Source organism: Bombina bombina, chromosome 4, assembly GCF_027579735.1.
Source record: "Bombina bombina isolate aBomBom1 chromosome 4, aBomBom1.pri, whole genome shotgun sequence".
Lineage (NCBI taxonomy): Eukaryota > Metazoa > Chordata > Amphibia > Anura > Bombinatoridae > Bombina > Bombina bombina.
Window position 1 is genome coordinate 958164591 of NC_069502.1, and position 22946 is coordinate 958187536.

At 38.3% G+C, this 22946-nt stretch overlaps 1 protein-coding gene across 1 annotated transcript in view; it reads right to left on the reverse strand.

The window, feature by feature from the left end:
* Window positions 1–1263, reverse strand: part of MERTK (MER proto-oncogene, tyrosine kinase) — a 355152-nt gene extending 353889 nt beyond the window's left edge. The window contains exon 1 of the mRNA XM_053711970.1: window positions 738–1263. Coding sequence (XP_053567945.1) covers window positions 738–816 — 79 coding nt within the window. The 5' untranslated portion in view covers window positions 817–1263. The remainder of the gene's footprint in view (window positions 1–737) is intronic.
* Window positions 1264–22946: the final 21683 nt, after the last annotated feature.

The window sequence follows — 22946 nt, forward strand, 5'->3', positions numbered from 1 at the left end:
GTATTAATTAACAGTATGAAAAAGTAATGGGTTACTAAATAAAGTTTTCAATCCAGGTACAAAAACACAGCTTATCTTCCTACTCATTACCTTTCTTTGCAAAATTATTTTCAGTCTGATACTTGACAAATATTCTACCTGGGTATGATATAACTTGTAGAGAACACCAGATCTCACAATTTACTAGCATCCAATAAAAATACTCAAGGACATTTAGACATAGGCATTGCCCTATCTTCCCATTTTCCCTAGTACAGATATGCACAGACAGAATCTAGACAAAGCAACAGGTTCCAAACTTAAATAACCTTATCCATAATATAAATATAAAATAAAAATGTAGCTAAGCTAAACAAACCTATATCATGCTATAAAGTATATATTTCTGCTCTAGGTTTTGTACCCTTGTTTATAAACAAACCATTTTGCATGCCAGAGGTACAGACATTCTACTTCTATAGATATCACGTGAAATATATACAAACTACATTTGTACTATTCAAGTTTGTATTCAAACATACAACTGCACAAAAGAAATAGCTGACATTGAAGACACTTTAGAGATAAGATTCAGTGCCAAACCCAGCATAATATAGGCATTAGAGAGATCTTTCTCACTTAGGATTACTTTTTAATAAATACCTATGTAACAGATGGATATGAGGTACTGTAAACACAATCAACTAAGGCACATCTGGAAGAAATCTTTGTCATGTCCTTTATGCTATTTAACTTACCTCCTCCAGAGAGCAGGGGGGTTAACATCAGCAGAAATAAATGTGCCCATATGTTGGTTTCCTGATATCCTGAACTCATGTCTCTTGCTAGGACCTAGGATGGGGAACCATAGAGAGGTGCCCAGCAAACACACAGGCACTAGGACAAAATAGTAATGCAGAGATGGAGCACAAACACAGTCTAAAGTCAGGAAACTGAAAGAAATACAGACTCAATTTCTAAAGCAATAAGAGATATTATAGCAAATAGAGAAAGTTTCAGTGCAGCATTACAACGCCACAGGAATGCTCAGTATATTTTACAACACACAAGCACTATCAGCCAAAGCAGATCAGTCACATATTTCACATACTATAGAGGCTTAAATAAAACAATCACACAGGTCACAAGCAGTGAGAGTTGCAAGTCCTGTAGGCATGGCTGTCCCAGACACATCTCATAGGCAGGTCCGAGCTATAGTGGTCACGGTGAGTCTTGTTTGGGTGCAGATAATGACGTTGCACTGCTCCCCTGCACCAGTCTGTATGTGACGTTCACAACACAACTCACTGCAGCCTCAGCAGCTACTGCAACCACAGCACAGGGAGGGGTGGAGTTTGCAGACGGGGGAAGGTCTGACCTGAGAAACTGGACACTTTGCTTTGTTTATTTTCTTTTTGCAGAATTACAAGTGTGCCTGAGAATCTAGGCATGGACTGCAGCTGTATTTATTCCCATCCAAAATTATTGCTACGTTTGCATCAACACTCCAAGCCCCATTTACCTTTTCATAACTACCTGAAATGGATTTTTAAGTATTTTAATTCATATACCCACCCCCACTAATCCCCCCTACCCCCTCCTAATTGGCCTAGAGTTGGAATGCTGGAGTGGAGAAAAATCACATCCCATCTTTTTAAACTACTATAAGCCTATAGCACAAGTAATCTCTTCATGAAATGGGATTGATGCCGTAGTTATACAAGAGTTTGTGTAATCTGTTGTAGAGCAAAACAGAGAAAAATATGATGCATTCTATAATAATACAGATTGTAGAGAAAACTTTTTTATATCTGGCAATTTGCTATAATGTTTCTTTTTCACTCAATACTTTATAGAAGCAGCAGTTCCAAATTGTTTGCATTTATTTTTTGTATACTTTAACTATTGAAGATGCAGGTTATAACATAAATGGAGCCTCAGCATAATGCATATGGCAATGTTGCAATATATTGTGGTATCAAAATGTGTTTTATTTAACTATATTTACTCATATTTTACACTTTAACCTCAATTTAAAGGGCCATTATAGTGGACAATGACACGCTGTAATGTGTTAGGATGTCATTTTATGACTAGTGACCCTGCAACTCTATGGGCCTGATGATCAAATACTCGGCGGCATGGAGAGAAATCACACATAACCTTTGGGGGTTATTTTTGAGCATTAACTAGTAATGTAGGTGTCTCTCCTTCACATCCAGAACGTGGCATAGGTAAACAGTCATCAAGCTAAAATTTGCCTTTCTAAATTAAAGGGACACAACACAAATTTTTTCTTGCATGATCCAGATAGAGCATGACATTTTAAGCAACTTTCTAATTTACTCCTATTATCAAATTTTCTTCAGTCTCTAAGTATCTTTATTTGAAATGCAAGAATGTAAGTTTAGATGCCGGCCCATTTTTGGTGAATAACCTGGGTTGTTCTTGCTGATTGGTGGATAAATTCACCAATAAAAAGTGCAGAGTCTGAACCAAACAAAAGCTTAGATGCCTTCTTTTTCAAATAAAGCTAGCAAGAGAACGAAGAAAATTTGATAATAGGAGTAAATTAGAAAGTTGATTAAAACTGCATGCTCTATCTGAATCACAAAATAAAAAAATTGGGTTCAGTGTCCCTTTAGTTTGAGGGACCTTGCAGCATAGCCAAGACTTCTTAGATAATCTTGCTAGTGCAGAGAGATTTAAATGTGTTTAATCTCCATTAGAGCCAGCTGTGCAATTTATGCTGCTGATTGCCTCACAACTTGGGACCAGCACTTCTCTGTGGCTCCAGAGCAGTACTTTGCAAGGGTTAAACACATAGAAGCACAGGGTCATTTAAGAGCACTGGTTTTCAAACCTGCCCTCAGATATTCCCAAAAGGCCAGATTTTCAGGATTACCTTTGCTGAGAGCCGGTAAAATCACCATGTTTACTAATCAACTGATTGTTTTACCTGTGCTCCAGTTCAGATATCCTCACAATTTGGCCTGTTAGGGAGTCCTGATGACAAGTAATGTAATATTTCCTCTATAAAGGCCCTTTCTCTCAAACCCACTAAAACTATGATTCTATATGTATTTTCCAAAAATAAATGAAAAAAGATAAAGTCCTTTATTACTTTCCTTTTGCTCTCCCACTTTGTGTAAAAAATTAGTAGGAATTAAATAAGCCTGCACAAAATTAATTTTAACTACGTTTGCAATATATGTAGGCTTATTCAAACACCTGCCAGTTGCAACTACATCGGAGAGACCACTAGGATGGTCCGAGAGAGGATATGTGAACATAGGTCAGATATTAGAAATAAAAAGATAAAAAAAAATCCAGTAGCAAAACACTTTATCCAGACAGGCCATAATATCTGTCAACTTAGGTTTCCGATTATAGATCACATAACTATACCTAGAAGGGGAGGGGATAGAGAATTGTACTTAAAGCAGAAGGAGGTATTTTGGATAAATAAATTTGAAACCCATTATCCAATAGGAATGCATAAGGAATATGATTTTCTGTCTTCCTTTAATTTACCATTATACTACTTCTGCTTTAAATAACAACTGAGGATAGTATCAGAATGATACTATGTAATCTGTACCTTTTGTATTAATACATTGTATATAATATGTAACTGTATATACAATATGTACTTTTGTATCTTTGTCACTAGATCGTGCACCCCCTGTATTTGCAATGTATCACCCAGAAATGAGTTGTGATTCTACAAAGAATGGGTTAAATTAGGAGGTGTGGTTTGTTACCCCTACCTCTTTATTAAGGTGTGATACCTGCATTAATGTATTGACATGACTAAGGACTAAAGGTCCAAAACGTTGTCTTTTTTACCTTTGATGTCCCAATAAAGATGGAAGTTTTTGCATAAGTGGTGAGTGCTGCTGCATTCTTGGACTGTGCAACCGCGTACAACCAGCCGTGTCCCCTGAGCTGAATCACTAGTATTGGAATTGCCATTACTGTACTTCCATTCAAGTGCTACGATTTGAACTGTTGGGTTTGATCGAGCACACACCTTGGCTTTGTGTATATAGGCTCTGAAGTGAATCCTAATCAAACTTGATGAGAACAGCAAAAAAACTATACACACATATACTTTTTAATGGCAAGATTAAATATATGGCATTTGATTAGTTAAGGTTTACCATCACTTTAAGAGTCAGCACAACACAGCACTAAATGGCTAAAATGCAAGTAAATAGATAATAACTAGAAAGTCATGTGATCAGGGGGCTGTCAGAAGTTGCTTAGATACAAGGTAATTACAGAGGTAACAAGTATATTAAAGGGATAATAAACCCAATTTTTTTCTTTCATGATTCAGATAGAGCATGAGATTTTAAGCACCTTTCTAATTTACTCCTATTATCAATTTTTCTTTGTTCTCATGCTATCTTGATTTGAAAAAGCAGCACTGTAAGCTTTAGAGCCAGACCATTTTTTGTTCAGCACATGGGTAGCACTTGCTAATTTGTGGCTAAATGTAGCAAACCAATCAGCAGCTCTACCAAGGTGCTGAACTAAAAAATGGGCCGGCTCCTAACCTTTTATTACTGCTTTTTCAAATCAAGATAACATGAGAACAAAGAAAAATTGATAATAGGGGTAAATTAGAAAGTTGCTTAAAATTGCATGCTCTATCTAAATCATGAAAGAAAAAAATGAGGGGTTAGTATCCCTTTAATATAACTGTTGATTATACAAAACTGGGTAATGGGTTCAAAAATGGATTATCTATCTTCTAAAACAATAAAAAATGTATTGTAGACTGTCCCTTTAACTGAAGGATTGAATCAATAACTCCCAGGGACCAGTCCTGGCCATGTTTCTCAATTAATATCTCATAATAATGTCTAATTTGCAGATAATGAAAACTCCTGAGCAAGAGAAGCAAATGATTTAACTACCTTTAGATCTACATCTTCAACTTGAAATAAATAGGTCAGGCCCTTCTGTTTCCATTTTTATTTAAATATCTGAAGTTAACTAAGGAGAAAATTGTGGATTCCCAAAGATAGTTAAATGCAGGGAAAGCTTGTTGTTGATTTGTAATTCTTTATTGAATTTGATCCAAGCTAGAATTACATTAACCAATGATTTTCTGCATTGGAGCTTTTTGGGGAAGTATCTCCCCGAGTAAGGGGCCACAAAACGTTCCTCTATCTGAGTATAAGATACCAATGTTTTTATTGTCAGACAATCACTTGCAATCTTAAAGGGATACTAAATTCAAATTTTTTTTCTTTCATGAAAATTTTAAGCAACTTTCTAATTTGCTCATAATACCAATTTTTATTTGTTCTCTTGCTATCTTTATTTAAAAAGCAGGAATATAAAGCTTCGGAGCCGGCCCATTATGTTCAGCACCCAGGATAGCACTTGCTTATTGGTGGCTACATTAATCCACCAATAAGCAAGCATAACCCAGGTTCTGAACCAAAAATTGGCCTGCTCCTAATCTTTACATTTCTGTTTTTTAAATAAAGATAGCAAGAGAACAAAGTAAAAATGATAATAGGAGTAAACTAGAAAGTTGCTTATATGCTCTATCTGAATCATGAAAGGAAACATTTGGGTTTAGTATTCCTTTAACCATGAATGCCCAGTTATAATATCCGATATTGGGAAACCCTAATCCACCATATTCCTTTTCTTTGCATTAATTTCCTTAAAGCAATCTGTATTTTCTTCCCTTTCCAGAAAAAAGTGATTGCACTCTGAGTAAAAATTTTGAACGTATTTTTTTTCTTATAAAAAGAGGCAGATTCTGGCATAAGAACAAGATTTTGGGAATAATGATCATTATAACTAACTGAACCTTCACAGATAGTGATAATGGTAGTGTACCCCATCTCTGCAGACATGCACCTATGTCAAGCCAAAGTCTCTTAGAATGGTATGATCTAAACTATAATGGTATGATTCTGACGTCATCTATGAGTAAGCGCCAGTCTTGCGGACGAAACGCGTAAGATGTTCGAATACAAGTCATCTCTTTGTGCACTAGCATGTTTTTAAGATGTTTTGAATAAACGATTTTTATTTCACAGAGGTTGAGTGCGGCAGTTCTTTTTGTATTTGGAGGTGGAGGCCAACCTCAATACTATGATATGTATTTAGTGTTTAAAGTGACATAAACTCCAAAACATTGCTTTCATGATTCAAAATTAAAAAAATAAATCCAATTTACGTCTATTTACATTGTTCTATTGGTATCCTTTGTTGAAAAGCAGGTAGAAGTGTGCACCTGACTGGAGCATTAAATGGCAGCAGTTTTATAGCTGTTATACATTTGCAAGAACAGTAGGTGGCAGCAGTGTTTCCTGACATGTACTGCTCCAGAAATGAGCAGATATCTCTTCAACAAATAAATACCCATTAGAATGAAGTAAATTTGATAATATAAGTACATTTAAAAAGTTTTAAAAATTGTATGCTCTGTCTGAAAAAAATAAAATGTTGGGTTTCATGTCCCTTTAATGTCCCATTTTAAGAATTTGATTGCTCTGTGGCTGTCACATTGAAAAGTCAAGTTCGTTTTTTGGGGATCCAGTTTCTGCTGTTTTTATTGAATGCTGATATAATTGCCAGCAAAGCTAAGAGTCAGCTTTTTGTCAAACATTGGCTGCTGCAGATCCTACTTTTCTCTTTCAAGTTTCCTCAAGAGAAAAGCAGTGGGGTAATTCTGTATAAGGCCTCCATTTCAACTAAAAGCAGTTGATCACTGCTAAGAGTCAGCTTTTTGTCAAACATTGGCTGCTGCAGATCCTACTTTTCTCTTTCAAGTTTCCTCAAGAGAAAAGCAGTGGGGTAATTCTGTATAAGGCCTCCATTTCAACTAAAAGCAGTTGATCACTGCAGCTTTCTAAAAGTATGTTTATTGCTCTAAAGAATAATTATATGTAGCTTACTGTAACTATGTAAAAGCTTCTTTGAAATTATTTTAAAAAATAATTTATGGTGTGATAGAATTCAACACCTTAGTTTACACAGATTCTAAATGTATTCATTAATAGTGACCATCTTGAGATTACTATACATATATTCCCTTACACAGATACACTAATATAAACAACACTTATTTTTTCATTTACTTATAGCGCTTGCTTTCCCATAGCATAGGAATTAATTCCTTTAGAGCAGGGTTCTTCAAACCACGGGTCAGGAGAGGGTCGCAACACCAGTTTACTGGGTTGCGGCTTGTGTGTCTGTTGTATGAGAGTGTATGTGTGTGTTTTGTATGGGAGTGTGTGGTGTGTTTGTGTTTGTGTTGTATGTGGTGTGTGTGTATTGCATGAGAGTGTGTGTGGTGTGGTGTGTGTGTGGTGTGTTATATGAGAGTCAGTGTTGTGTGTCTTGTATGAGGGTGTGTGTGTGGTATATGACAGTGTGTGTGTGGTGTCTGTTTGAGTGTGCGTGTTGTATGAGGTTCTGTGGTGTGTGTGTGTGTGTGTGGTATGTGAGTGTGTGTTATTACATTTTACAACACTTTGGAGTTTGACTACAATCAGGAATAAAGTATGCACACATTTAGTCACTTTTCCAAAAATTGCATTTATCTTGCTGTAAGCATAAAAATAGGGCTGTGAAGATATGAGGTGTCATGGCACTGGGTCTTGGGGGGGGAAAGTGTGAAGAAGCCGGTTTTAGAGTTTGTAATCTGGTTTGAACTGCTTTATGATTATGTTTACTCTGGCACTACAAGTAAATAAGTTGAAACAAGGTTACATTATTATTTTCTGAAGTATCACTATACTACATTAATATTAGTGCCCTAAAATTTAAGATGTCATAGTTTAGTTTACCCTGTGTATAAACACATATAGATAGGTGGTCTTTACTAAAAGCTTTTGTTATGGTATTGACAGTTAAAGGGACACTGTAACCAAATTTTTTCTTTTGTGATTCAGATAGAGCATGAAATTTTAAGCAACTTTCTAATTTACTCCTATTATCAAATTTTCTTCATTCTCTTGGTATCTTTATTTGAACTGCAAGAATGTAAGTTTAGATGCCGGCCCATTTTTGGTGAACAACCTGGGTTGTCCTTGCTGATTGGTGGATAAATTCATCCACCAATAAAAAAGTGCTATCCAGAGTACTGAAACAAAATAAAAACTTAGATGCCTTCTTTTTCAAATAAAGATAGCAAGAGAACAAAGAAAAATTGCTAATAGGAGTAAATTAGAAAGTTGCTTAAAATTGCATGCTCTATCTGAATCGCAAAAGAAAAAAATTGGGTTCAGTGTCCCTTTAAGTGATGTTACTCTTTTTGCATATTACTATGTATTGGTCAGATAACTGTTCTTTATGCAAACAAGAAGCAGCTTTAGAAATCAGCCTTCCAGTATGAAATGGGAAAGGTGGGAGGGATTTAAAATTGTGTTCCTGCAGCAGCTTGGAACACCATTAAAGAGACATTACATACTAAATAAATGCTAAATGGAGTTAAACATTCAAAGAAAAAATTAGTCTGAGAATAAATGTTGACAAATAAGTGTAAAGTTGTATTGTCTATAATTGCCATATTTCAAATTAGATTACTTTATCTGCTGCAGCCAATTAGGGACAGTTATAAATAGTTCAATAGAGTGTGCAGCCAATGGCTGTGTGTAATATAACAGTGTTCTGCACTTCCATTTCTAACAGGAACTGAAAAGCTCACAATTTCAAAATTGAATTTCATGAAAAGGGGCCAAAATAAATCATGAAAGTATATTGCAGATGTTTTTTTTATATATGTGATTTATCATTTTAAGTGTTTAATGTCCCTTTAACTCTTATCAGTTGCTAATTGTCAGTTTAAAGTAACATAAAAGATTAAGATAGCAGTTTGTGAAGATTATTATAACAGATTAACACCTTGTTTGCTGTAATTGTTTTTCAGTGGTCAAACTCAGAGGTCATACTCCAACCACCCCTTTCCTTATTTGGGGGAGCCAATCCAGACTCTGGAGAAGACAGGGCTTGCCACTTGGCATTCTGTTAACAACATCTCCATTATATGGGTTCAATCAATTTCATAGGAAAATAAACTGCAAGTTAGGAAAATATATGTGGCAACAGGTTAGGCTTGTGAAGCCTGCCATGTGCTCTTTAAGTTTTCAGTACTGTATTAGAAAATTAAGCATTTTTTATTACAACTTCAAAGTGTTCATGTCTTTTTAAGGGGGTCCATAAAATCATGCACTGTTTCTATGCAGTTGGAAATTGCATTGCAAATTAGCTGTAAAGAAAAATATAAATTTTGTTATATTTTTAAAATGTTTTGAATACATTTGCTTCTTTTGCTATTGGTCTAACATCACAAAATTATAAGGTAAATATATAGTAATAAAAAGGTGCATTGCTCACAAGAACATCTTACATTCAGGAGTTACAACTTTGCAGACCGGGTAAGGGTGGGGGAGGGGTTTGAAAAAAAAACCCTGAGAGCAATCAATGCACGGCTGCTTTGTAACACTGCTCTATATTTGACTATTCTCTTCAAACAGCACTGTGCTCTGGCTGCAACAAAGCACAGCACTGTTTGAAGAGAACAGCCTGATGGAGACCATTGCTGCAAAGCAAAATCACTAACAGTTCCTGCACGAGTACCAATCACATCATGTTCTACTTTGGGGATTGACAGTACAGTTGAGAGACAGTTTTGACTATATTAGTTCTTTACCCATGTCACTAAGAGCGTCTGTTGGCTGCTTGTCTTGAAACTTTAAGCACTATATAACTGGTAAATATGATGCAAGCATGTGGAATGAAAGAGGAATCACATAAGTGTCCCTAGTTATCTGTGCTATATATGGGAAAGTTTTTCCGGTAGCTATTTCTAGAAACACTGGATGTGCAGGTTAAATCTATCTTATTTGTATTGTCTCTTATCGTCTTAAATATGACTTGAGATGACCCTGCATCCTCTGTGTCTGTAAGCTAAGACATATGCTGAAGCTACTTGCGTGTGCTGTGACAGTTGAAACTTATTATTGTTTTAGCTGAGTAAGTTTGCCCTTTATATAATAACTTAAATTTGAAGTTTTACTGGGTATTCTATGCTTCTATATTACCATGCTTATTCATACGACACATACTTAGTTTATGCTTGTAACTTCGATATATTAAGAAGCTTATTTATGGATCCCTTGTGTGCGAGCATGCAACCATAATTTAAGAAGCAGCGGTCCGGCCACCTCAGTTGTGGCATTGGTAAGTAACAACCAATCATCATCCCCGGTGTTGATTGCAAGTGGACAGGTTCCCTCTCTGGAAAGTTATAAGCCCATGGCTTCATAAATATACATGTTAGTATTATATTGAGTATAGTTTTAATACCAGTTACCACCTAATCAACTTTATGTGTAAGTAATGTGTTATATCGAAATTTAGTTTCTTATAATTATCTTTTTTTCTTTATCCTGAAGAAAACTTTTTGTATATTTATTTGTCCTTAAGAAAACTTTTTGTATATATGGCTGTTAAACTCTCTTATCCTTGTCATTTAAGATTTGTGCCTCCCACTAGACACATCCCACCCCCTGATCCCTCCCAAACAGCTCCCTTCCCTCCCCCACCCGACAATTGTCCCTGCCATCTTAAGTACTGGCAGAAAGTCTGCCAGTACTAAAATAAAAGTTTTTTGGGGGGGTTTAGGTTTTTTTAAAAAAAATAAAAAAAATTCTTCTGCTGTGTAGGACCCCCCTTAGCCCCCAACCTCCCTGATCCCCCCCCCCAAACAGCTCTTTAACCCCCCCCCCCCCTCTGCCTTTATTGTGCAGCATATTGGGTACTGGCAGCTGTCTGCCAGTACCCAGTTTGAAAAATAATAATGCATTTTTTTTTTTTTTTATTAAATATGTTCTTTATTTCTGTAGTGTAGCTGCCCCCCCCTCAATATCCAACCCCCCACCCTCTCCCAGATGCCTTGATGTTAAAATCCCACCCTCCCCAGTCCTCTCTCCCACCCTCCAGATCTACAGCATATTGATGCTGAAACAGATCTCATGTGCACGCGCGCGCCCGTGCACGCGCGTGTACGGCTCTCGTGCACGCGCGCGCCCGTGCACGCGCATGCACCCGCACAAGATCCCTCCCCCCTCCTCCACCAATGACTGCCCACCCGCCTCCCTGGATGAGCTCCCACCCACCAACGATAACGGCCATCGATAGCCGATGCAGAGAGGGCCACAGAGTGGCTCTCTCTGCATCGGATGGCTAAAAACAGTTATTGCAGGATGCCTCAATATTGAGGCATCACTGCAATAACATGAAAGCAGCTGGAAGCTATCAGGATCGCTTCCACTGCTTTCAAAGACCAACGACGTATGGGGTACGTCCTTGGTCATTAACTGCATTTTTTTGCAGGACGTACCCCATACGTCGTTGGTCGTTAAGGGGTTAAAAAAATAAAAAATACCAATAATAAAAAACCTAACATTACAAAAAATAAGAAAACCTAACATTACAATTTTTTTTTACAGAAAATAACAAACAAAATTATCCAAAAAAAAATAAAAATTATTCTAATACCCCGTTAAAAAAAAAAAACACCCGAAAATAAATAGAACCTAATCTCTAAATAAACTACCAATAGCCCTTAAAAGTGCCCTTTGTAGGGCATTGCTCTAAAGTTAACAGCTTTTTTGCAAAAAATAAAAATAAACCAATTACCTCCTAACATTACAATCCCTCACCCAATTCCCAAAAATAAAAAAAACGAACTAAAAAAATCCCTAATCTACCCATTGCCCCGAAAACGGCATTTGTATGGGCATTGCCAATAAAAGGGCATTCTTTATAAGCCCAATAAAAATTTAAAAAAAAACACCCCAAAATTAAAAAAAAACTAACACTAACCCCAAAATCGGTACTCACCATTGCTGAAGTCCAGCGATCCATCTTCATCCAGGTGGCTCCATCTTCATCCATCGCGCGTTCATCTTCTATCTTCATGACGGAGGCGGAGCAGTCGGCGGAACGGTTGGTGGAGGCGGAGCGGTCGGTGGAGGTCATCAGCAACACGGAGGTCCTCTTCATGCGATCATCCACCGCACACTGAAGATTGAATGCAACCCCTTTCATATGGGGGTACCCTTGCTTTCCTATTGGTTGAAAAGTGCAAATCAGCCAATAATGATTGTCTGTGAATGAATGTCAATGTCATGGTTGTAAATGATGCCTGATGAGCCTGTCACATACCTCCCAATATTTCAAAATTTGAAAGAGGGACACCCCCTCACTGTTGTCAGTCTGCCGTGGCACACCTGAGGATCTCTCACGGCACACTAGTGTGCTACGGCAGACTGGTTGAAAAACACTGAGATAGAGAATACAATTTTAAAAAAAAAGTTTCCAATTTACTTCTATTGGCAAATTTGCTTTGTTCACTTGTTACTCTTTGTTGCAGAGATATCTAGATAGGTAGCGTGCACGTCTGGAGCACTACATGACAGTAAATAGAGCTGCCATTAAAGGGACATTAAACCCAATTTTTTTCTTTCATGATTCAGATAGAGAATACCATTTTAAACAACTTCATATTTACTTCTATTATCTAATTTGGATCATTCTCTTGATATTCTTTCCTGAAATGCATATCCAGATAGACTCAGTAGCTTCTGATTGGTGGCTGCACATAGATGCCTCATGTGATTGGCTCACTGGTGTGCATTGCTATTTCTTTAACTAAGGATATCTAAAGAATGAAGCAAATTAGACAATAAACGTAAATTGGAATGTTGTTTAAAATTGTATTCTCTGTCTACATTATGAAAGAAAAATGTTGGATTTAATGTCCCTTTAAGTGCTCTTTCTAATGTATAACATTGCTGCAAAACTGCTGCCATATAGTACAGTATAGTAGACACGTGCACGCTCCTGAACTTACCTTCCTGCATTTCAACAAAGTATAACAAGAAAAAGTAAAAAACTTGATAAGTAAATTGGAAAGTTGTTTCAAATTGTATGTTCTATCTGAATCATGAAAGAGAAAATCTGGGTTTTATGTCGCTTTAAGTTTGTGTTTTTGTTCAACGTTTAACATAGAAACATGAACTCAAATATAGATCAGTTGCCTTCCACACTACAAGACTTCAACTTTCCACACCTACCTAGAACATTTCATACTTTTAGGTAAAATATAGTTATAATGATCTATATTTAATATTTACAAATCTCACACACGCAGAAATTCGCTCACACACTCGTGAAGACATGCACACAGCTTACAAACACACATGTGCGCTCACACACTCGTGAAGACATGCACACAGCTTACAAACACACATGTGCGCTCACACACTCGTGAAGACATGCACACAGCTTACAAACACACATGTGCGCTCACACACTCGTGAAGACATGCACACAGCTTACAAACACACATGTGCGCTCACACACTCGTGAAGACATGCACACAGCTTACAAACACACATGTGCGCTCACACACTCGTGAAGACATGAACACAGCTTACAAACACACATGTGCGCTCACACACTCGTGAAGACATGCACACAGCTTACAAACACACATGTGCGCTCACACACTCGTGAAGACATGAACACAGCTTACAAACACACATGTGCGCTCACACACTCGTGAAGACATGCACACAGCTTACAAACACACATGTGCGCTCACACACTCGTGAAGACATGCACACAGCTTACAAACACACATGTGCGCTCACACACTCGTGAAGACATGCACACAGCTTACAAACACACATGTGCGCTCACACACTCGTGAAGACATGCACACAGCTTACAAACACACATGTGCGCTCACACACTCGTGAAGACATGCACACAGCTTACAAACACACATGTGCGCTCACACACTCGTGAAGACATGCACACAGCTTACAAACACACATGTGCGCTCACACACTCGTGAAGACATGCACACAGCTTACAAACACACATGTGCGCTCACACACTCGTGAAGACATGCACACAGCTTACAAACACACATGTGCGCTCACACACTCGTGAAGACATGCACACAGCTTACAAACACACATGTGCGCTCACACACGTAGGTATTTCTTTGCATGTATATGACTCACACAAACTTTCTCACACACATACAGACTGACTCACACATACAAACCCTTACACAAGTTACCACAAACACATTAGATCATAAAGTAATTTGATAACATAAATTTGATTTCAATTAATTGCTCTAGTAGTCTTTCTCTTTCTGCGTCTCTAAGCTGAGTGTTGTAACGTAAAACTACTGGAATTTATAGAACAGCACATTCTTTCATTGATAAAAAGATCTGTGTAATGGACAGTTCCATTCTGTTCTCTTTAGAGGGCATTGTTCTTCCTTAGCAGCAGTAGAAAATTACTGGAATGCGGCTTTACCAATCTGCAATACAAGCAGCACAGGCCAAATAATTAATTATACAGTTTGTTAATTTATGTCCACACCAATAAATTTGTAATGACAATCGGGTAGATTACAAGTTGTGCATTCGTGTTTTAACACTGAGAAAAATGGTAATTTCAGCGTTAAAACAGCAACGCAGCCATTACAAGTCTTGTTGGTATAGCAGTACTGCAAGCCTTTTAGCCTGTAACGCAACATCAGTCCCGCACACGTAAAAATTACGTTTTTTTATGGGACTTCCATAGCACAGCCATTACAAGTTTTGCGGTGAGGCTAAAAAGATTGCATTCCAGCCTATAACGACAAGTTCCGTACCGCCATCTGAGAGCAGTAGTTATGAATTTTACACAACAAAACTGTTACATAAAACTCATAACTAAACTGTTACAAAGTACACTAAACACCCATAAACTACCTATTAACCCCTAAACCGAGGCCCTCCCGCATCGCAAACACTATATTAAAGTTATTAACCCCTAATCTGCCACTCATGACATCGCTGCCACTAATAAAATTTATTAACCCCTATTCCGCCGCTCCTCGACATCATCACCACTATAGTAAATGTATTAACCCCTAAACTACGCCCTCCCGCATCGCAAACACTATTTAAATATTATTAGCCCCTAATCGTCCATCCACCCTCATCGCCCCTCAATATACTAAAGTTATTAACCTCTATTCCGCTGCTCCCCAACACCGCCGCCACTCTAATAAACCTATTAACCCTTAAACCGCAAGCCCCCCACAACGAAATATACTAAATTAAACTATTAACACCTAAACCGAAAGCCCCCCACATCGCAATATAAACTATTATAATATAAAACGCCCCCCTAACTTTATAGTAAAATTACAATTTCCCTATCTTAAATTTGAATCAGCAAATAGGAATTAGGGCTGCTAAAATCCTATTGGCTGTTCAAATCAGCCAATAGGATGTAAGCAGCTCTCATTCTATTGGCTGATTCAAATTTTCCAGCCAACAGGATTACAATGGTACCCCCAGTATAAAAGGGGTACCTTGCATTTCAATCCTCAGTGTGTGGCGGATGATTGCATGAAGAGGACCTCCACGTTGGATCGATGGAACTCCACCTGGATCTCTGCCTTGGACCTCCCCCTGGACCTCCTCCTTGGACCTCTGCCTGGACCTCCACCTCCGCATCGTCCGCTCCGCCTCCTCAGGGATGAAGAAGATGCCGGTCCCGCAATGGATGAAGATGGAGCTGCCTGGATGAAGATGGAGCCGCCGGGATGAAGATCGTTCAAGCAGGACTTCAAAAACTGTAAGTACCTAAAGAAGGGTTAGTGTTTGTTTTTTTTAAGGTTTTTTGGGGTGTTTTTTTTTTAGATTAGGGTGGGCACTCTTAAAAGAGCTGAATGCTCTTTTCAGAGCAATGCCCATACAAAGGCCTTTTTCAGGGCAATGGGCTGTAATGTATATGTAATGAACCAATTGACAAGCTTATCACAATTTAACTAAAGATATCTTGTTTATTCACACATAACATTCTTTTCAAAATTGTAAGTTTGTGTCACATTGATAACCTTGCACAAAAGGTATTTCCTAGGCTATCAGTGTGACTTAATATGGCCGTTTAGTTATCGCCTGCAATCTGGTTAACATAGAGGGCAGATAGATAACATACGGCATAAAGAATTAGAAAGTTCGTACCTTATCCGCTTTAGCAATTCTGCAATTAGTCACTGTTTATGTTGGAGAGAAGAGAGCTGGTTTGCGGATCACTGCTTGTCAGAAATTCCCCGGCGTCTGTGTGGAAAGTGAGACGCTGGAGACAGGAGGCGGCGGTAGCTGATGACGTAGCCGCATCTCCTGGGGATCCGTGACAGCTCAGCGGTGAAGAGATTATGCAGCGGGGAACAAGCTGCGGTGGAAACTTTGGAATCCCGGTACGAAGATAGAGGTTCAGTAATCTTGAAGCTTAAAAGTAACTTCCTTGGCTAGTAAGGCTAGTAGTAAGTTGCTGTGGAATAACTGGAACAACTTCAATAATCCAGCAACAAAGGTAGGCAGGGTGTGAACTTTTATAGGGAGGAGGAGGACCCTTAAAGGTACAGAGTAAGGGTAAATGGTGATTCCTTACACAGCCCCCCCCCCCCAAGGAAACCACAGCGAGGTTTCAAGGATGAGGCCTGTCAGGGTGCCATCGATGGAACTGGGAGATCAACCTAGGAGCAGAAAGATTGGAGACAGGGTCCCATGAGTCTTCCTCGGGCCCATAACCCAGCCAACGGACCAGGTAGAACAACTGTCCATGTAGAACTCGGGAGTCTATGATGCTGTGAACATGAAACTCCTCCTGGTCACCCAAGGCCAATGCACCTGGAAGATGTGTGAGCGGCGGTACATTGGAATGACACAGTTTCACTAGAGATATATGGAAGGTGGGATGCACCTTTAGTGAAGGTGGAAGGTCTAGAGTAACAGTAAGTGGATTGGTGATGGAAGAAATAACGAAGGGTCCGATAAAAGTACAACCCAATTTTCTACAGGGGTAATGCAACTTCAAATTCTTCATAGACAACCACACTCGCTGGCCAACTGCATAACCAGGGCCAGTTCTATGCCTTAGGTTATAGTACTTGCTTTGAGTAGCCTGAGCCTCAGGAATGTGAGTTTTTACCGACGAGAAGATTCGGGAGATGTCGTTCAAGGTATCATTCACCTGAGGACAAGGGGAATCCATCTTAGGCAAAAGGTCAGAGCGAGGATGTAACCCATAGTTAATAAAGAAAGGAGTGAACCCAGTGGATGAATTCACATGATTGTTATGAGCAAATTCTGCCAAATGAAGAAATGATACCCAAGTATGCTGTTCTTGAGAACAGTAACAGCGTAAATACTGTTCTATGCTTTGATTCACTCTCTCAGTTTGTCCATTTGACTGTGGATGGAATGAAGTTGTGAGGCACTGCTCTATGTGGAGGGATTTACAGAGATTCCTCCAAAATCTGGATGTGAACTGTGTCCCACGGTCACTTACAACAGACTTGGGTATGCCATGTAAACGAATTATCTCCCTGAGGAATAAGTCAGAAGTATGTTTGGAGGTGGGTAAAGCAGTAGTGGGAATAAAATGAGCCATTTTGGAAAATAGGTCCGTTACAACAAAAATGATATTGAATCCATTAGACCTAGGAAGGTCAACTATAAAATCCATGGAGATTTTATCCCACGGTCTGTTAGGCACAAGTGGTTGTAAAAACCCAAAGGGTCGTTTTTTGGCGTGTTTGGAAGTAGCGCAGACAGTACATTCAGACAAATATGTTTGCACAGCTTTCGTAAGACCAGGCCACCAGTAGTAGTGAAGGAGTAGTTCTGTAGTTTTTTCTGTGCCCATATGTCCTGCTAGTGGTGAGTCATGGACCTGTTGTAACAAAGCTTGGCAATGTTTAGGCGGTATATAAAGCTTGTCCTCTCTGTAGTATAACCCATCGGAATGTAACGTGAGATTTTCTAAAGGAATCTCAGTGTTAGATATTTGATCTTCTTTGATCTGGGATGTTAATAACCCAATGAAACAATCTTGAGGGATGACCGTAGATGGAGGATTTTCTGGGTTACATTTTACAGGTTGTCGGGATAGGGCATCTGCTTTTCCATTCTTTTCTCCTGGCCTATAAGTGATGTTGTAGTGAAATCTTGAGAAGTAAAGACTCCATCGCAGTTGCCTTGAAGAAAGGGTCTTGTTTGTTTGGAGATACTGCAAGTTCTTGTGGTCAGTGAATATAACTATGGGGTGAACAGCACCCTCTAGAAGATGCCGCCAGTGGTCGAATGAACTTTTTATCGCCAGCAACTCCTTCTCTCCTACAGGGTAGTTCATTTCAGCAGGTTGTAGAACCCATGAGAAGTAGGCGACTGGATGGAGCGGTTCCTTACAAGAGGGCCTTTGAGAAAGTATAGCCCCTATAGCGTATTCTGAGGCATCAACTTCCAAAACAAATTGATGATTCAGGTCAGGAAATCTCAGGACGGGTTCTGACGAGAACTTCTGTTTTAGGAAGTCAAATGCATCTTGAGCTTGTGGCGTCCAAGAAAAATTAGTGTGTACCTTAGTTAGGTCTGTGAGAGGTTTGCTAATTGCAGCAAATCCCGGAATAAACTTTCTGTAAAAGTTAGAGAATCCTAAGAAGCGTTGTACTTCTTTCCTAGAGGAGGGAGTAGGCCAGTCGATTATGGCTTGAACCTTTTTGTTATCCATTGATATACCTTGTTCAGTAATGTTGTAACCTAGAAAAGTTATGTTTTTTGTTTCGAATATGCATTTTTCGGGTTTAGCATACAATTTATTGTGTCTCAACCTGAGTAGTACTTCCTTGACATGAATTCTGTGTTGAGTCAGATCAGAGGAATAAATCAGAATGTCGTCTAAGTAAACTATAACATAAACATCCAGTATGTCTCTGAAAATGTCATTAATGAAGCACTGAAATGTAGCTGGGGCGTTACACAACCCGAATGGAATTACAGTATACTCATAAAGACCATATTTAGTCCTAAATGCTGTAAGCCACTCGTCCCCAGCTCTCATTCTGATAAGATTGTAGGCTCCTCTGAGATCCAACTTAGTGAAAAACGAGGATCCTCGTAATCTTTCTATCAATTCAGGGATTAACGGAAGGGGATATCTGTTTTTTCTTGTGCGCTTGTTCAACTCCCTATAATCTATTATAGGCCTAAGAGTACCATCCTTATTGGTAACAAAAAACATGCCTGCACCGGCAGGGGAAGTACTAGGTCTTATGAACCCTTTTTTAAGGTTGTCATCAATATAAACCTTTAAATGTTCTAACTCTGGTTTAGAGAGTGGGTAGAGGTGCCCAAAAGGTATTGAGACCCCTGGAAGCAGATCTAAGGGGCAGTCGTAGGCCCTATGAGGAGGAAGAGATTCTGCTTTGGTCTTGTCAAACACATCTCTAAATTCATGGTATTCAAAGGGTATGGTGTTGTCAGTGTTAGTTATAGAGAGGAGAATAGAACTGTTAGATGGATGTGTTCTCTCTAATTGATCAGGGAATGTAACAGTAAAATGTGCCCAATCTATAAGAGGTTTATGGGAACTCAACCATTTTATACCAAGGATTACACTGAACATAGGAGAAGAGATGACATCAAGGGATATGAGTTCAGTGTTGTTGTTGTCTGTATGTAAGTGTAGGGGTATTGTTTGGTGTGTGAGAGGTCCACTTGATAAAATACTACCATCAATGACTTTCACTGAGACTGGAGTTTGCTTTGAAATTACAGGTATTTTATTGGTTTTCACAAATTTCATGTCAATGAAGTTTCCGCAGGATCCAGTGTCAATTAGGGCTGTTGTCTGGATCTTGCAGGATTCCCACTGTAAGATGACAGGAATTGTAAGATAGGAGGTAGAAACAAGCTTAGAGAATAAACTAACTTGGGGTACTGGTTTCTTACCTAATTTTTGTTTTGCCAGTTGGGGGCAGTCTTTTACCTCATGTTTTGGGGATGCACAGTATAAACATAGGTTTAGGTTCTTCCTTCTGTTTTTTTCTTGTATAGATAAGGGACCCTTAATGAAACCTATCTCCATAGGTTGTGGTATGTCCTTAGTAGGAGTGGTAGGTAGCATAGGTAATCTTTTTGCAACGCCCAATTTCTCGCAGCGTCTCTCTCTTAGTCGTCTATCTATGGAGATGGAGACTGTATAGAATTCTTCCAGAGTCTCAGGTATCCCAATGCATGATATTTCATCCTTAAGCTCTTCGCTTAGTCCTAACCGGAATTGATTTTTTTAAGTGAAATTTCATTCCACATAGCATCTCTTGCATAAATCTTGAATTGGGTAATATAAGTTTCAACCAGATTTTTGTTCTGTTTTAATGTACGCAAGTTGTTTTCTGAGGATAATTTCTTATAAGGATCATCATAAAGAGTTGACAACTCAGAATAAAAGCTTCTAATGAGCCCAAGATTGGGTCTTCTTTTTCAAAGAAAGCATCTGCCCATGCCCTGGGCTCACCTCTGAGGTAAGAGATTACTGTTAGGAGTCTAGTTCTCTCAGTGGCATATGTTTTAGGTTTTAATTGAAACATGAGCAAGCAGGAATTCCTGAATTCTCTGAACTGTGCTCGGTTACCAGAGAATCTCTCAGGTGTTGATACAGCAGGTTCAGGAGATTGCACTGTTGTATTAGGTTTGGCTGCTAGGGTTTCTCTGAGACAGGCTTTTAGAGCCTGATTCTCTACCTGTAATTCACGAAATGAATTGGCTAGGTGATCAACCCTGTCAGACAGGCTTTTTAAATGATCAGCCATAGTGGTAGGTTCCATTACTAAATGAGTGTAATTAACAGGACTGGGAGAAAAAAAAAGGAAACAAACTGAATGTCAATTTGAAGTATAAAGAGTCCTGTTTAATCCTTCTGGCTGGATTATTATGTAATGTATATGTAATGAACCAATTGACAAGCTTATCACAATTTAACTTAAGATATCTTGTTTATTCACACATAACATTCTTTTCAAAATTGTAAGTTTGTGTCACATTGATAACCTTGCACAAAAGGTATTTCCTAGGCTATCAGTGTGACTTAATATGGTCGTTTAGTTATCGCCTGCAATCTGGTTAACATAGAGGGCAGATAGATAACATACGGCATAAAGAATTAGAAAGTTCGTACCTTATCCGCTTTAGCAATTCTGCAATTAGTCACCGTTTATGTTGGAGAGAAGAGAGCTGGTTTGCGGATCACTGCTTGTCAGAAATTCCCCGGCGTCTGTGTGGAGAGTGAGACGCTGGAGACAGGAGGCGGCGGTAGCTGATGACGTAGCCGCAGCTCCTGGGGATCCGTGACAGCTCAGCGGTGAAGAGATTATGCAGCGGGGAACAAGCTGCGGTGGAAACTTTGGAATCCCGGTACGAAGATAGAGGTTCAGTAATCTTGAAGCTTGAAAGTAACTTCCTTGGCTAGTAAGGCTAGTAGTAAGTTGCTGTGGAATAACCGAAACAACTTCAATAATCCAGCAACAAAGGTAGGCAGGGTGTGAGCTTTTATAGGGAGGAGGAGGACCCTTAAAGGTACAGAGTAAGGGTAAATGGTGATTCCTTACATGGGCAGATTAGGTTTTTTAGATGTTTTTTTTTTTATTTTGTGGGTTTTGCGTGGGGTTTAATGTTAGTGGGTCTTTGTTTTTGTTTTTTTAGAAAAAGCTGATATCTTTAGGGCAATGCCATACAAAAGGCCCTTTTAAGGGCTATTGGTAGTTTATTCTAGATTAGGTTTCTCTTATTTTGGGGTGTTTTTTTTTAATAGGTATTAGAATAGGAATAATTTTTATTATTTTGGATAATTCGTTTGTTATTTTGTGTAATTTTTTTTTGTTTTGGGGTGTTTTATTATTTTTAGATTAGGGGTTGGGCATTTCATAAAAGAGCTGAATACCCTTTAAAGGGCAGGAAAAAGATCTGAATGCCCTTTAAAGGGCAGGGAAAAGAGCTGAATGCCCTTTTAAGGGCAATGCCCTGTCAGTATATGGCCGGGTTATAATACAATTTATTTAATTATTATTCTTTAAACAATCCCTAATTAAAATGCATATACAAAACAATTAAAATCAATATTTATTCCTAAATTCTTTACGATAAGTTAAAGTTATAAACACATTGAATTATATTTATAGAAACCAGATTATGAATCAAATGATATACCCTTATGCTGCTATAATATTCTATACAAAGATCATAAAAATATACCTTTACAATTTACCTTACTCACAATAATCGCATTAAAATATCACAATAAAATACCATAATCTTCTGTTATTAACCAATAACTCTAGTCCAATGCCCAATATGGATTACCAATTTACTATGCTTAATTTATAACTATTAGGGATTTAATCACAATAACCAGTTTATGTACAGTTCTGAAAGAGTACACTATAATGACCGACTTATAAATCTGGAGTGTAAAATCCAGTCTAGCAAATAAATTATTTAACACTGAATGTGACTGGTTCTAATTTACACAGGGCTATGATATAACTTAAAACACAAAATATGCTTTTTAAATTACTAGATGCAATTTTACTATAGCCTTAGGGAATGTCTTTGATTAAAATATTAAATATACATTTTCTTATACTTTACCCAAATAACCAAATCAATGTTTCAGTTTCCAGAATTTCTTGTGGGCCATCTATGGAGGATTTACTCACAATGCGCAAAGGTATAGACCTCAAGAATTGTTAATATTTCTTTGTTCAAGAAAGTGTCCCCAATATGGCAGAGAATATACTTGGCACCAAAGCCTATGTATTTTCCTCTCCAACAGTTAATGCAACTTTGAGTCCATGTGTATCCTTTGTCCAAAAATAATGCCTCTTTTTCCAGAAATAAAGAAAGCCTCCACCTTTTCCTTAATCATTCCCACAATATATTGATAGGCCCTTACCGGTGCTTGTCTCTCATTCACCCTCGGATCTTAACATCTCATATTTTATTTTGGGTAACGCCTCCCTGAGTAACCAAATGCCTTTTGGTTATAATACTATTTTTGAACTATAGGTG